The following is a 17,098-nucleotide window of genomic DNA, read 5'->3' on the forward strand; positions in this document are numbered from 1 at the left end:
ATTGAAGTTGGGATATTCGCACTCCAAGGCCGATCTGCAGCTTTATGTGCAAACTTCCATGGTTAGTTGTGTGTTGTTTGTGTTATATGTTGATGCTTTGATTTTGACGAGGGATCATGTACAAAAGGTCCGAGAGACCAAGACACCTTTACATCGGGCATTCGAGATGACGGATTTAGGGCTTCTTCATTTCTTCTTAGGTCACGAGGTTTATCAGTCTCAAAGGGGGATTTTCTTCTCTCAGCAAAGGTACATTCAGGAGCTCTTGGTGTCTTTTGAGATGGAGACTTGTCGGCCCATTACTACTCCTATGGATCCGAATTGAAAGGCCACTTCACACTCAGATTCTCCCGTGATGGATGCTTCCTGCTACCGTCAGTTGATTGGATCCTTGATTTGGCTTCTCAACACTCGTATTGATCTTTGTTTTGTTGTGGGTCTTTTGGCAGGGTTCACGACGGAACCCAAACAGGTGCATTGGCAAGTTGCCCTGCAGATTCTTCTGTATTTGAGGGGAACCTCTGCCTTAGGAATTTCTTATCCCGCATGTACAGATGCTTCAGATCTAGTTCTTGCAAGTTGGAGTGACTCGGATTGGGCTGGCGATGTGGACCACTGACGGTCTACTACAGGCTATTGTTTTACCTTGGGTGCAGGTGTTCTCTCTTGGAGAAGTAAGAAGCAGCCCATGATAGCCCTTTCTTCTACTAAGGCGAAGTATCGGGCTGCGTCTTCCACCACATGTGAGGTTGTGTGGCTTCGAAGATTGTTGGAGGAGCTTGGCTGCCCTCAATCTTGTCCTACTCTTCTGCAGTGCGACAATGAGAGTTGCATTGCCTTCGTACGGAATCCAGTATTCCATGCCTGGACGAAGCACATTGAGATCCAGTATCACTTCATTCGGGAGAAGCTTCTAGATAGGACCATTGATGTGGAGTATTGTAAGACGGTGGATAATCTTGCAGATTTGTTTACAAAGGCGCTTCCCCAGGCTCTTCTTCGACAACATTCTCGCTCCCTCAGTCTTTTTACTTGTCCAGGATCTAAGAGGGGATATTAGCCAGTGTCATTTCTTGGACACTCGGCCAGTCGGACAGCAGAGTTGTATGGATGCCACATCAACAGCGTACGGCAACAGGTAGACACGTCAGCACAATACAACAAGATGCCACGTCAACAGGGCTGTGCAGTGGGCCAGTTTTCCTGTAATCGGTTGTAGCCGACCTGGTGCTAGGAATTCCTATTTTTTCGGCTATTTATAGTCGGCTTTGTGGACACTCCAACATTCATTATTTCAGATTCTGATCTTGAGATCTATTGCCTGAGAAGGACAGTGCTCGGGCTGACGGAGATCAAGGTCATCAAGTCGGAGACATACGCAGATATTTTCTCTGTCCCCTTGTGTATTTCTACACTCTTATACAGCATACTACATCGCAGATTTTCTGCGTTTACACTGTCTCCTTTTCTCTCTCTCTCTCTCCTCTCTGTGTTCACTCTCTCTCAATCTTTGTCCTACGCTTCCGCATCGCTGCACTCTGACACTACTATCCTAAACGACTCCTTTTTCTCCTTGGTAATGCATTTCTTGCATTATGTGATATAATGACCTAGCTTTTTACAATAATGACACTTGTCTTTCTTGGCTTGTGTGCCCCCTTGCTTCTTCTTGTTCTATGAAGTTTCAAAACTTTCAAAACTCTATGGAGCATTCTTGAATTGATTGTCCTTCCCCTTTTATCTTGCCATAAAAGCTTGTTTAGAAAGCTACAACGTCCACCCCACTGTTCTTCCTTGTTTATTCTTCTTGCAGCAATAAGCTAATCAACTGAAGAAAAATAAGTGGCTGCATAGAAACCCACATTGTAAGATTCAATGCCGCACAAAAGGCCAAATAAGAAGGTGGCAAAGAGTTCAAAGTCATAGAAATCATCTCAACATCAGAATAAAACTCATCTACATTCATCAATTGCTCACACAAGTCCTGAATTTTTTTCAAGGTATCTTTTATAACATCACCTTCTTCCATCTTCACATTTTCAAGCTCCTCCTTCAAAAAGAAATGCGAGTATCATTTTTTCCAGCAAACATATATTCAAATTCTAAGCCATGCTACTCATGAAGTAGCAACAGAACAGATATGCGAGATCATTGACCGCTGAGCTGCCAATGCAATAAGTGACAATGCTTGGGCATCCCTAGTATTCCAAGCCTTCTGTGCAGTTGTTCTTTGGGGTGGTGGCTGAACGGAAACTTGCCTTTGACCACAACCTCCTTTTGAAGAAGTTGCAAGAGCCAAATCACCAGGATGTACTTCTTCCCCATTGACATAATCCCAGAGATTTTTTGCAACAAGCACATTCTTCATCATGAAGGACCACAAAGAATAGTTGTTGCCATCCAATCTATCCTCTTTTGATACATAAGTGAAGACATCGCTCTATCCTTGATTTGCCATGATAAATGTCACTCTTTCAAATGCACGAGAGTGATAATAAAAGGTGGCTGACATGGAAATCCTCAAATTTCCAGAAATTACAGCAAATGCCAAGCTATAGTCAATTAAATCGTGTTACACTTGACCACTACTGCCTCAATGTGCTGAAATTTTTCAGATTTCAGCAAGCAACATGCCGTCCAATGCAATAAGAGTGCTCAGCAGGCACTAAAAACACAAAAAGCCCCAAAATTTGACCCTCCAATGTGTGTAATTTCAGCCAATTTCAGATTGAAACCACAATACATGTGCCAATATCTGCCAAGACACAAAAGCCCCAAATTTGCTGACCCAAATGCCTGCAAATTTCCGCAATTTGTGCATTGAAGCACTTGTTGAAGCAAAAATCGACCTTTCCTTGCAAAATCCCTTTGCCTTGGCTCTGAAATTCTGAATAAAATAATAAAATGTACATACATCAGCCGATGGAGTTGCAAACTAGGACTGTTCAGATTTACAGACAATGACTGCAGAGCCCGAAAGTTGCTAATGTGGCAGTCGACCACCGCAGACCGTTACTGCACAGGAACCAAGGTGACATGGCAGGGTGGAGCTCATGAAATAGCTAGTGGAGCTGTCACAGGACTGGCAGGAGAAGCTGGCTCAGATTTGGCAAGCGAAGCTGCTGCAGAACTGGCAGGCTGGCGGGCGTGGCTGGTGCTGTGAGCTGGTGGGTGGGTGGCGACAGACTACAGGGTGGCAGCCAAGTTGGCTGTGGAGCAATGGCAAACTGCAAGGTGGCAATCAAGGTGGCTCTAATACCAAATGTTGGAGGAGATGAACAGCAGCTCAACTTGAAAGAGTGTGCACGACAATAGAGAAAGAGTGTGGTCATTGCTCGACACCTGATTGATTGAAAAGTGAGATCCAAAGTACAAAGTACAACCCTTAGACTTTAGGGTTGTGTACATGACTTAAAGTGTGTTCACACACAAATGTGTGTAATATACAGTAAGTGACCAAAATGTGTGACATAAATACACAGATGAAGAATAATGTGACTGGGGGAAAAAACCTCTCTTACGGAGATCCTCTAATCTCCTCTGCTAATCCAAGTGTCACTTACCGTTAAAACTAACAACAAGCCTCCAAACCAATTTGCCCCTTGGTTTGCTTGGAGATTGGCCTTCACCCTACTCCTTGAAAGACAAATTCAGCTCCAAATCTGATATTAGCTGGCTGGCCTCTTGAATCTCCTTGAAATTTCTCGATTTCAATTACTAGAATTCAAGTCCTAGGCCCTCAATTTCGAGCATGCATCCCAATGCGAGTGTCAAAAACCTGATTTTTGCTGTAAATTAGGATTTATAGTAGAGATTAACTGAAATATCTTCCTTTGATGGCTCAAACTACTGGGAAATGCTAAGATGACTTGAGAGATGGCTAGCGGATGAGAGAGAATGTTGCAAAGAGAGAAATTTCAAAGTTTTATCGTGAGAAATGCTAAAAAGCTATTATTGCTCTCCTCAAACAACCATTGAAAGCTATCACCTACAACTTAAAACCACCAAAAAGATTGCTATCCCTTCAAACTTGATTTAATAAGCTGGATAATGCTGAAAAATGGGATAAGGGCTACCACTTGGCAAAACTTGCCCATGCTGTAAATGTAATTTAATAAGCTGGATAATGTTGAAAATTTAATTTCATAATTATTCTAGTGCTTAGAAAATCAATTTCACCAACCAATAATTAAATTAACTATGCCAATTTGTCTTCCAAGTATCCCTAAGCAATTATTGACCATCAAACTAGCATTAATTAATTAATTAAATCCTAGTCTCTAATGTCACCACTGACATTACTTACCAATAAATTGGTCTGGGCCCAAATCAAACACCAAGTACCAACTAGTACCTGTCAGGCATAACTTATTACAACTTTTGCCTTTCGCACCAACTGATATCTCAAGATCTTGGATCCCACACTATGAAACAATTAACTTGCACCTCACATGTGCAAGTCCATTAGCACATTTGATTAGCTTTTAGTCAGATGCTAAGCAAAGCAATAAAATTTCACATCCTCATGACACCAATCAATAACATATCATCCACATAAAGAATGAGAATCAAGAGATTAACCCCATCTTCTGCGAACATAAAGCATGCTTTCAATGTGTGAATTTTTAAAGCCAAGAGCAATCAAATATAGATGTATATTTTCGTACCATACCTAAGGTGCCTACTTCAAACCATAAACGGCCTTATGCAACCGGCGCACTTTGCTTTCTGAGCCTTTTTAAACAAAGCCAAGATGCCATGTGATATAAATCTCCTATATCACCATTTAGAGGAAAAGTCTTCACATTCAACTAATGCACATGCCAATCTAAATGAGCAGCCAAAGCAATGACACTACAAATGGTGGTCATACGTAAATGGGTGCAAACATATCCTCATAGTCAATCCCATGATGTTGGGCATACCCTTTGGCATCAAGACGTGCCTTATAGTAATCAATGCTACGATCTGCACTTTAAATTGTAAATCCATTTTGTCTGTATAGCACGCTTGCACCAACAAGCAAGTCACATAACTCCCATGTGCCATTTTTATGAAAAGAGTCCATTTATGACTACAGTAGGCCATCCAATGCTCATTCTATAAAGCATCATGTAAAGAGACAAATTCCTCATTGCATACAGTAGCTACGAGTGCCTACGCAACCAAGTTACCCTATGCATGGCTAGTGGCTGCTCTAGTTCTACCGGAAAGTGAAACAAACTATTTGTTGTCTCGTAATGTATCTAGCAGCCATCTAGGGACTATTTTAGCTTTCCAAATAGCAACCCTCTCATCAGCCACTTCGTCATCAACAATGTCTCAATCAATGGGTTGAAAATCAAGTTGTTGTTTAGCATGTGTTTGCTGCAGATTGCTGAAATTAACCAAAATCGGGTGCACTTTGCCAAAACAATGGCGACAAACTGTCAAATGTCCATAGGCCCCACATTGGGCTGAATTTTGCAGTCCATGAAGGGCTGACCAACATGTTCAATGAATACCACATCTCTACTAACAAAAATCTTGTTCATGGAGGGTTGGTACAAAAGCAGTACCCTTTACTTCTTGGATTGTAACCAATAAAAATGCATTTGGCAGTCTTGTTTTGAAATTGATGTCTTCATGGATGTGGCACCAAAGCATATGACAAACAACCAAAGATAGGAATACGTGACACCACTCGTTTCTGGTCGTTCCAAGCCTCATAACACATGCATTCAATCAATGCTTTAGTGGGGCTACAATTCAGCGTATACACTACACACATAATAGCAGTAAGCCAAAACTTTGGAAGTAGCTTCATTCACTTCAAAGTTTCTTCTCTCTATCTTTGAGTTTTGAGTTTTTGCATTTTGCCTTTTTCGTTTAGGGTTCGAGTTTTACTTAGACGTCTCTCTCTAAGTCTTTGTGTTTCAATCTTGCATCAAATGTGTATGCCTTAACATCTCCTTTTGCACGTAAGCTAAGTATAATTACGAAACTCTAATAAGTATCAAGTAAGCCAGCCAAGAGTGTAAAAACAAAAGAAGCATCAAAAATTCTTTCATCAATATTTGCAAGCTGCTCTGTTCTGACACGTGTAATGTACGCATACACTTAATCACTCTTAGCATGTGCTCCATCTCAAGCTATTTGCACAAATAGGCTACACAAGTCTCATTACACACTTGATAAAACGAAGCAAGCTTATCCCAAGCATCCTTGGCCGTTGTGCACAACCAAATATGCAGTATAACCTATCGTTTGCATAAGAGTGCAATCAAAGCATGAGCTTGGGCATCACACCCATCCCATCTCAACTAATCTACAGTGGCAGGTGCATCTACTAGTGATAGTGGATGAGCTAGATGAACCTATGGCATTTTATGTCGCCAGGCCTACATGCCTAACCTCTAAACCACATACATAACCCCAAAGTTGCTTACCAACTAAGACATGCTTCATCAAGTATGTCCACATGGGAAAATTCTAAAATTTTGGTGAATTTTGGGGTTTTTAAGCAAAAGCCCTAAAATTTTTGAAGAAATTTGGTAGAAATTGATGTTGGCTACGAAAATCCCCAAATTTGTGCTTTGTAAAAAGGCTACACGTGAACAAGAGTTTGTTTATAAGGCTAATGCTGATTCAGGCTAGAGGCTAAGAATATTTTAATAATATAATGTCATGCAAATTTGTTAAACATATGTGTAGGGTAGAGGAGGCTGTAAAGAAATACCTTGACACAGAAACACAAATAACAGTCGTACGATAAAGCACAGACTGATTGAAGAACACACTTAGGGTTAGGGTAACTCATAGACAATGAACACAAAAAATAACTGAAGTGATATAACTATTGAATATACAATGCTCATGCAGCAAACACACTATGCAGTGAATGAATACTAAACCTCAAACTCTTATATCTAAATAATCAGGGCAAGGGTAATGAGCTGGAGAGTGTGTCATACTCTAAACGGATCCTGAATCGTAACAAGGCAACCTCCAAATGTCGAACACCATCAAACACAATAGTGAGAAGTTGGATCTAATGCAGATAGCAGTGATGAGAGAGAAAAACTAAAAACGTAGGCAAGACAGTCTGTAGGAGAGAGAAAACTGCCAAACGCAGGCAAAACAGCCTAGCGACAGCCTGTAGGAGCTGGGCGACAACTCGAGGAGAGAGAAAACTACCAAACAACAATTGCAACAACTGGGCAACAGCCTGTAGAAAGCAATCGCAGGGCTATGATGACGTGGCAGGATGTACGGCAACAGGTCTGTTCAAGAATAACGGTCGCCTAGCTAGAATCAGCTCCAAACTGCATGAAGAGGGTTGGAAGTCAAGCGCCAACTGATGTAGACAGCAATGGACAGCTTCAATTAAGATGTCCTCCACAAACAGGGTGTGGTCGGCAAGCTGAAACACCTAAAATCTGCAAAAACGAGATTATCTCTTGAATGGAGGGCATCATACATCTTTATAGAAAGTTTGGGCCCTCCCAAGCAGGTTTGTGCTTATGGGACACAGAAACTCTCTAGGATCGCGTAGGGCTTGGTAGGCCACAAAGATGGATGCTACAAAGATGGATGCTAAACCTATACATGGGGTAATGCAAAGGGTGATGGATGCTAAACCTATACATGGGGTAATGCAAAGGGTAATGCAAGATGTCATGTCCACGCAAGATGCAATGCAACGGTGCCACTTGGACAGTGCCCTCGCAGGAGAATTATTCACTTGCCCAAGCATCCTTTTACAATCAGGTCATCTTGACAATGCCAATGAAGTTTCAAATGTCTATAATACAATACATGAATGAATGTCTAAAAGCAGCAAGCATCATCATTGTCACTATAAGAGTAGAAGTCGTCCCCTCTTAAACTAGAAGGGAAAGCAAGAGATAAGCACCCTCTCCCCATCAAGCAGAAGTAGGGGGGGGTATACCCAAACAGATCTTGGGTAATAGGTACTAGAGAACTAGTCGGCTGATTGCTTTGGTCAAAATATCTGCAAAATTGTCGAATGTAGCCACAAACTCTAGGCGGATGGTACCTAGCTCAACCTACTCTTTGGAAAAATGGAAATAGACTCCTACATGCCCCGTCCGTGGTGTAATGATCGAATTGCCCGCAAGGGCAATGGCGCTCTGGTTGTCGCAGTAGACGACAGTGGAAGAGTCGCATGGAAAATGAAGTGCCGCCAGTAAACTCCTCAGGTAGATGGCCTCGATGGTGCCATTGAAGAGAGCCCGGTACTCAACCTCGGCCGTGGAAGCCATCACCGTCACCATCTCCTGCTTACGGCTTAACCAAGAAATGGGAGCCGTGCCCAAGGTAAAAAGGTAGCCACCGTGAGAACGCCGGGTATCAGGATCTCCTGCCCAATCAAAATCAATGTACCCCTACAAACATAAACCAAAACCATATGTCAAGCCATGAGAATAAGCACACTCCAAATAACGCAACACACGAAGACATGCAATCCAATGTGGCATCCTAGGTGCTGTAAAATACTAACTCAGTATGTTGACTAAGTAAGCTAAATCAAACCTAGTATGAATTAACCAAAGAAGTTTTCCTACAACAGAGCGATAGGTATGTGCATCGAAGGGCTGTCCTAGGGTATCCTTCGATAAGTGGACAATAGGATCAAGAGGCGTGGCCACTGGCAGTGTCTGATCCGCAGTGTGTTGTTCCACTAGCTAAAGTGCATACTTCTACTGTGACACAAAAATGCATCCCCCAAAACGAACTACCTCCATCCCCAAAAAATAAGACAACAAACCAAGGTTTGTCCTATCAAAAGTAGCACTAAGCTTGGCCTTGATGTCTACGAGGGTAGCAGAATCTAAGCCTGTGATGAGTAAATCATCAACGTATAGCAGGACATAGTTGACCCCCTCTACAGTAGATCGAACATATAAGTTCAGGTCATAAGGGGTAGAATGGTATCCATGAGTCCGTAAGAACTCATCCATCCTATGGAACCAAGATCGCGGTGCTTGCTTCAACCCATAAAGAGCTTTCTGCAAGCGGAATACCTTATCCCTTGAGTTCCTTGAAGGAAAGCCCAGTGGCTGCTCCACATAGACTTTCTCCTCCAAAAAACCATTCAAGAAGGCACTCTTGACATCCATCTAATATATCCGCCAACCCTGATTAGCAACTAGCGCGAGAAACAACCGGAAAGATGTCAACCGCGCAGTAGGAGCAAAGGTCTCTTCAAAATCAATGCCATGCTTCTATCGAAACCCTTGCATAACAAGGCGATCCTAATGCCATGCTTCTGTCGAAACCCTTGCATAACAAGGCGATCGTTGGTACTTATCTAAAGTTCCATCAGCTTTTAGCTTGGTCTTGAGAATCCACATTGTTTTGATGACTTTCTTGTGGCTTGGACGATCCACCAATGTCCAAGTCTCATTTTAATCAATACTCTCTAGCTCCTTCCCCATGGCCTCTCGCCATTGAGGGTGCTGAAGAGCCTCCTGCCATATATCCGGCTCAAAATACGCTATGTAATCGGTTGTAAACAACGACACAAATGAAGACTAAAGAGCAAACCGGGCAAATATTCTAGGTCCCTTCAAAGAGGAATCCGGCGGTAGGATCCCTGAATCCTGCATGGTTTGATGGTACCAACGAGATAACGGGTCTCGCGGAGGGGGCCTAGGAGATGAAGAATCTCCAATAATGTCAGGAGTGGGAAGTAGACCAGGCTCAGTAGGCACGATCTCCGATTATGTGGAATGAGAAATAGGATCGGCATCCTATGCAAAGGATTGCACAATATCCCTCTCGTCAAAAACAACGTCCCTCCTAACGATCACCTTGTTTGTTTGAGGATCAACGATAGACTTTCGCTTCAAAGGAATATCCGACAAAAATAAGGAGATCAGCTTGAGGAGTGAGCTTTTCTATCTTATTATCAAGCGCGCGCGCATGTGTATGTGTGTGTGCAGGCACGACACCCAAAGACTTTGAAGTCTGACTTATGCTTGAGGAAGTACGCCCACATGTATCTAGAATGATCACCCACTATCAAAAAGAAATATAGTGCGATATTAAAGGCAGCAATGGATGTCGGCCCACAAAGATCGACATGAATCAATCTAAAAGGCTCCTCAGTACGATGTATGGACTGCTGAGGGAATGGGATATGGCACTACTTTCCAAGCTCACAAGCTTTACAGACATCCCGAGCTAGTTTTAGGCGGAAAAGGCCCTCAACCAAGTGACGGCAAAATAACTCATAAAGAGAGTCATAACCAAGATGCCCTAAGCGAAAGTGCCAAAGACGCTCATTGTTCATAGGCTCCCGAGATGTGACTAATACCTAGAAGCTATGGAACACAAAGCCCTCGGCTGTCGGCTCGATTAGAAAGTGTCATGTGGTAAAGGCCATTAGGTTGTGCCTCACCACAAGCAATCACTAAACCAATATGAGAGTCAAGGATCTTGACTGTGGTTGCTATAAAAAAAAGCTGCTCGCCCCAACCGGCAAAGCTGCTGAATAGATAACAAGTTCACCCCAAGCTAGGGGACATGGTATACATTGTCCAGCGAAGCCAGATCCGGACCCTTATCAATGACGAAACTGACATTTGAGAATGAGCAACAAGAGCCCCCTCTGAGGAAGAGTTCATATGAAATTGATCAAGCAACTGTGCATAATGCAACAGCTAACACTCAAATTCGTAGAAAATAAGCATGGTAGGCTTTGAAACTATACCTTCCACAAAATTGAAGTATTTCCTAGGAAGTTTGTTCAGAAACAATGTGACTTGATCGTCAAGGGATGTGGGAGTCCCCATAGTGGAAAATTCGGTAAGAAGTCACCGATACTCGGCTAGCTTGACTTTCAAGTCATCCCGATCAGTGATTTTAAAGAGTTGGAGCTCATGGTCAAGATTTATACAATGAGTTCTATCTCAAGCGGCATAGCGGTCATTCAAGAGTATCCATCGCTCTGACGCTAAGTTAAAATGCTGAAGCTAAGAATGAAACTCGAGCAATAAGCCCTGCATCAACTTGATAATAGCAGAGGCATTCCTAGCCTTCCATCAGTGGACAACCTCGTATGGAACAAGTACGAGATCGGGTTGGGGTTTCAACCCCTGCACAAGATCCTATAGGTTTTGGAAGTCAAGGTCATGTCTCATCAAGTTCGACCAAGTGGTGAAGTTTGGTCCATTAAAATGAGCCTTATTATTAAAAGCATGCTTGGCAGATGATGAAGTGGAATCGTGAGGTGTTGGAAAAGTGGGATAGGATGGAGGTGGAGGGTAAGATGGTGGTGGTGGTTGTGTCTGGTTGGAAGAATGAGAGGGAAAAGATAGGTAGTCAAAAATAGGCTAGGAGTGTCCAATGAGTGCCAGTTGATGCGGAGACACTGAAACATGAATGCTTCCATAAGGTCCCAATGGAACTGGAGACACTAGGACATGAAACCCCTGTCCAAAGCTTGGTTGGGTCACAACAGCATGACCAGGAGGTCCACTAGGTAATGTTATAGAGGCAAGCTATGGTACCACTTGATCCACACTCCGGAGAGATTGGGGGGGATATCCAGGTTGCAATGATCCCGAAAGTGTATGAGAAGTAGGTGAAACACCACCTAATGGAGGAAAGGATGAGGTCCTAAAGGCGGTGCCTATGTTTCCATAACCCCTCGGTGCAGTATGATGTGCAACATGAGGTGTTTGATAGGGGAATGTAAATGGTGTAAAAGGAAGTGGAGAAGCAGCGGAATAATATGGTAGCATGGGTGGGTTTTGAATTTTTGGTATGAAAGGTGCATGTGCATTTTGTTCATTTTTACCATTTAATAATTGAAAATGAAATGATAATGATGATGATGCACCATGCAATGTAGAAATAGGAATACCAAATTCATTCTGATTTTGAGAAGTAAACTAAAAAGAATGAAGGTTAAAAGAAGAGGTACCTGACTTTTTCTTATAATTCCCACGATGTGTGTTAATATATAAAAATTGGTCCTCAAGAGAACCTTTTCCATAGTCAACTGATTGTACTCTATCTTCCTTATGATTTCTACTAGTATATTGCAAAGCAAAAGAGGTTAAAGACAAAGGAACAAAAGACGAATCTAAAGTACCTTGCACTGGAATGGACGAAAGAGGATAAAAGAATGGAACATACTCCGAAACTCTTTCTCCAACAGGGGGGCCCCACCCTAAGGGAGGTCTCGATGGCCCTACAATATCATCATATTATGCGGAACATCTGAAGAGAAAAATTCATGCATACCTTCACTGAGTAGCTTCTCCTGAAGGACAATCCTTCAATCAAGCTTCTCAATCTTTTTTCATCTAAAGTCCATGATCACATGATATTCTTCAATGGAAAGCTTATATAGTCTTTTTCTTCCGTGTTGTCAGAAGTGTCTTCCACCATGTCAGAACTTTGTGGAGCAAGTTGTTCTGCCCACTCTCGCTCGATTCTCGTATAGGTTGTTCTAGAGACTAAATTGGTGTTAATGTGTTCGAAGTCATTTGAACCTACTGTTGTTTTTGCTTTTTGCGGAGAGCTTTTAAATCAAAGGCCTAGGTTTCTCAAAGAGTACCAGGCTCTAATACCATGTAAAGAAATACTCTGACACAGAAACACAAATAACAATCGTGCGACAAAGCACAAACTGATTAAAAAACACAGTTAGGATTAGGGTGACTCAGAGACAATGAACACAGAAAATAACTGAAGTGATATAACTATTGAATATACAATGCTCGTGCAACAAACACACTATGCAATGAATGAATACTAAACCTCAAACTCTTATATCTCAAGGATTAGGACAGGGGTAATGAGCTGGAGAGTGTCATACTCTGAACGGATCTTGAATCGCAACAAGGCAGCCTCCAGATGTCGAACACCACCAAACACAACAGTGAGAAGCTAGATCTGATGCAGACAGTAATAAGGAGAGAGAAAACCTAAAAACGCAGGCTACAAGAGAGAAAGACTAAAAACGCAGACAGGACAGCCTACAAGAGAGAGAAATACTAAAAACACAGGCAGGACAACCTACAGGAGAGAGAAAACTACCAAACATAGACAAAACTGCCTGGCAATAGCTTGTAGAAGCTAGGCGATGGAGAAGAGAAAAAACTGTCAAGCGACAGCTGGAGTAGCCGAGCAACAGCCTGCAAGAAGCAAACACAAAGCTGTGATGATGTGGCAAGCTGTACGGCAATAGGTCTGTGCAAGAACAACAGTCGTCTGGCTAGGATCAGCTCCAAACTGCATCAAGAGGGCTGGAAATCAAGCGCCAACTGATGTAGACAGCAATGGACAGCTTCAGCTGAGATGTCCTCCGCGAACAAGGTATGGGCAGCAAGCTGAAACACCTGAAACCTGCAAAAACGAGATTATCTCTTGAATGGAGGGGAACATACGTATTTATAGAAAGTTTGAGCCCTTCCAAGTGGGTTCGTGCTTATGGGACACAGAAACTCTCTAGGATCACGTTTCTTTTAAATAAACTAGATTTATTCATTAATTAATCAAGTTTTGGGGTTGTTTAAGTAAAGCTAATGCATTTTAGCTCAACAAAGGCTATCGAGGCTGACAAACAAGAAAAATGCACGCTATACACAAGTAAAATAGAGCTATCACATTGGATTTGTTAATGCACAAGCTGTCGACTTCTTCGAGAATGATATTAGTACCTTGGAGAGTAAAGTAAATACCTTAAGAGATAACATAAGCTTTCAAATCCTTGCTTCATACAAAACCTTGCCACTTTAAGTCCATACATCTTGTCTTGGAAAGAACAAAAAAGGAAAGAGACAACAAAAGTTCACATATAGCATGTAGATAATAACAAATGCAAAACAGGTTACTTCTCACTTCCTCAACATCCAAATTTGAAACTTGACCATAATGGGAACTTTGATACATTCCAAACATAATGATGATGTCAATTGTCAAGATTCTACATGCAATAATTTTGGGAATCTGCAACAATCTCCAAGAGCCAATGTAACCTTGTCTTTTGATTTATTTCAATACTTGCTTTATATACAAACTTGTTGTATGGCTATATAAGCATCTAATTCAAGATTCCAAAATGGAGGGCAAACCATGGCTTCTATCATGGGAGATGTTGGGCCCTATCATGTGTTTCTCTCTATTCATTCTAAATTAATCAAATTGCGTAATTTCTTTTAAGTTTTATGAGGTTGTCTGTTTGAGTTTTGAGATCCTAGGTATGTATTCCACTTTGTTTTTTGTTTTGTTTTGTGAGTTCGGTATGCACAAGTTATGCAAGCGCTATCACAAGACCATACCCTTTCACCCCTAGTTTCGTCAAACAAGTCTGCTTATTTTCACTTCCTTCGGGCCTTTCACTTTGCATCGCCCTCAATCACGTGTCAATCTATGCAAACCATCATCCTACAACTACTCTTGCAGCAAGCTACAGTGCAATTAGTCCCAACTAGGGATATATACACCAAGTTAGCTCCTATAATCTTTGAATGTACACCATAGGGACAAAAGCTAGCTCTACTTGTATAATCTTGAGTAGCATCCTAGGGATCATCATAACTCATGGCCTCTCCATCCTCCACCATTAATTATGAAGGTCAAACCCCAAGAAAGCATCTCCAAATGTCAAGGCCAAGGTGACCACAATGACAAATGCTATAGCTTTTGTCCTTGGCTCCTAGAACTAGAACTGCATGCAATAGCTCTCTAGCCAAGGCACAAGGGATGCAAATCCTTGAATTTCCATCTCTCCTCGTGGTGAACTTGAAAGAAAGTGATCTCGAGATAAACATAGGAGGATACCTACTCTATTGTATTGCCTTGTTAGGTGAATTGTTGTACTAAGGTGGCAAGCTAGCTCATTGAGGTATTAGAGACCATGGCTACAATCTTCCCTAGATTCACATTAAGGTTCTCCTCTATGCAAAAAGCATGCACCACCAAGATGGCATTGTAATCCCTCAAGAGAATTTGAACTAGAAAGATGAAAGAGCCGATACGAGTGTCCAACTTGTCCTGATGTGCTTGCACCTTCTCCAAATTACCTTGCTCAAAAGTAGAAAGAGTTTCGGGATCCTTGACTATTGAATAATCAATCTTTTCAGCCACCGAGTCTACAAGATCATATGACTCCAAATTGGCCTACATACCTTCCATGCTCTCCATCTAGCTTCCGCTCCTAGGGAAGCGTAGGTAGAATGGGGACTTTGCGGTTCATCACGGCCTGGAAATCCGTGTCTAAGTCACTTGACACCCTTCTCTAGCCTTGAATTTGTTACACTTCTAGAGTAGTTCCCCTCATAACTCCAAAAACAAAACCAGCTAGGAGTTTTCCTACTCAATCTCTGAGGCTTCTTCATCATCAGAGTGAAGAAAATGCAAAATCTGCTCCGAAAGCTGAAAACAAAGCTTTCTCAACACTTCTCATGCTGATCCCTTTGCAAAATCGGTCCACACACCTCCTCCTGATTCCACTCACGTCCAGGCAGCCCTCCCAAGCACCTCAAGATATGCAGTTTAGGTTCAAACAATCAAATCAATACATAGATACTGTCCAAACTAGGTCAGTTGTTATGATAGAATAACAGTCTACCTTTGTTACTAATGATAACTTTTTCATGGTGCTTGGCATTGTGCTACTTCTTGTAATTTATCCACACTTAGTACTCACTTTGATTCACAATTCAGCAAAACCATAGCTCACTATGTCTCATTGTAGGAGGCAGAGTGCAGACCAGAATTCACAAAGCAGCAGTACCGGTATGCAGTTGTGGAGAGTTAAGGACGATACATGTGTAAGTCTAACTTCGACACTTAAACTTTGCTATTGGTCATCTGACTCTTCTCATTCAGCTAAGTAGGAGCACATAAGTACACAGTTACTAGCCAAACAAAGAAGTCCATAACCTACCTGAATGGCCAAATTATGGACCTTGTGCTAATAATATACTAAAGTACATATTATGATGAGCTTTTGAAAAATAAAATGAAACCATTCATGTAGAAATATGTATTACCATTGCTAGGAGGCTTATCTTTTTTTTTCGGGTAGAATTTCTCAAACCCTGCAAGATGCGAATTAGAAGTCAGTTTTCATGGAAACAAAGACACCGTGCTAGAAAAATATCGGACTTCATCCTGAAATTGCAAATTACCGCTTTTTTTAGTAGTCTCACTTGAGAAGCGTTGAAGCAAACCTGGGACTGTAACATTCCTATATGGTCTATGCAGTATATTGCCATGAATAATGCTTTTATGACATGACCTGTTATAGAAAGTATCTCTCGGGCATACAGGCTGTTCTGCCTGCCGTATTCTTCCAACAGAATGGTGCCAACGCTTAGTTAAATGTAGAATGGACCTTGAAAGTGAAGGAACTTGCTCACTGAGTGGCCTCTGTACACCTGAACAAAGGCCTGAGGGAGCCTCGAGAAGCCATGATTTCACCTGAAAACCAGGTCAACAACAATAAATTACACATGATGCCAAAACATCCACAATACCTGTAAAGATTGATTTTCCTAGCGTTGCAAAAAACATCGATATAATCCGGAATCGTTCACGAATCATGCTGGATAGTGTGACTTTCACAATCCGATTAAGGCTACTCGTCAATCAAAAGCCAAAAGACTTGTTCATTTTCTCCAAAAGAAGACTTTGAAGGGAAAAACAATGGCGGTCTCCTAAACAAGACTTTGCAGGGAAAAATAATGGCGGATCGCTTACAGAAGCTCTGAGGAGAGACCGCGCTTGAGCTTGCTTCGTTCTTAACATGGCCTCCCTGGAGCTTTCTCCCTGATGAAGCTAGTCGTCGGGCTCAAATATGTCTTTCGACAATGTTTTGTTGTACTACTAATAAATATCTGTTTTATAGGGTACAAGGGCTAATTAATGACACCACCATAACATTATGCGACCTTTGCCCAATTTTGTGACAATTTTGTTATACGTGCAGCGCTAATCATCCGTTTTTTTTAAGACGCTACATAATTTTGACATCGATACCTTTGGTTAAGTGATTTTGTATTAATTGAATATCGAGACTTACATGGATACTTGTGGTTAACGGGTGCCCAAACCTTTGACCACTCATTTCACAAGT

General features: G+C 41.8%; 1 protein-coding gene across 2 annotated transcripts in view; it reads right to left on the bottom strand.

Moving 5' to 3' along the window:
- Positions 1–16,844, bottom strand: part of LOC148014917 (ATP-dependent zinc metalloprotease FTSH 8, mitochondrial-like) — a 44,333-nt gene extending 27,489 nt beyond the window's left edge. The window contains exons 1-3 of one of the 2 annotated variants that reach the window (XM_087665266.1): positions 16,723–16,844; positions 16,152–16,443; positions 16,014–16,061 (exon numbers count right to left, since the gene is read on the bottom strand). In XM_087665266.1, coding sequence (XP_087521392.1) covers positions 16,014–16,061; positions 16,152–16,443; positions 16,723–16,770 — 388 coding nt within the window. In that variant the 5' untranslated portion in view covers positions 16,771–16,844. Of the gene's footprint in view, positions 1–16,013; positions 16,062–16,151; positions 16,444–16,722 lie in introns of those variants that run through there. The other variant, XM_087665267.1, reaches the window with a different exon arrangement.
- Between the last annotated feature and the right edge of the window lie 254 nt (positions 16,845–17,098).

The sequence above is a fragment of the Lygodium microphyllum genome, chromosome 24 (genome assembly GCF_053477565.2).
Source record: "Lygodium microphyllum isolate KBCC chromosome 24, Lygodium_microphyllum_v1.1.10, whole genome shotgun sequence".
NCBI lineage: Eukaryota > Viridiplantae > Streptophyta > Polypodiopsida > Schizaeales > Lygodiaceae > Lygodium > Lygodium microphyllum.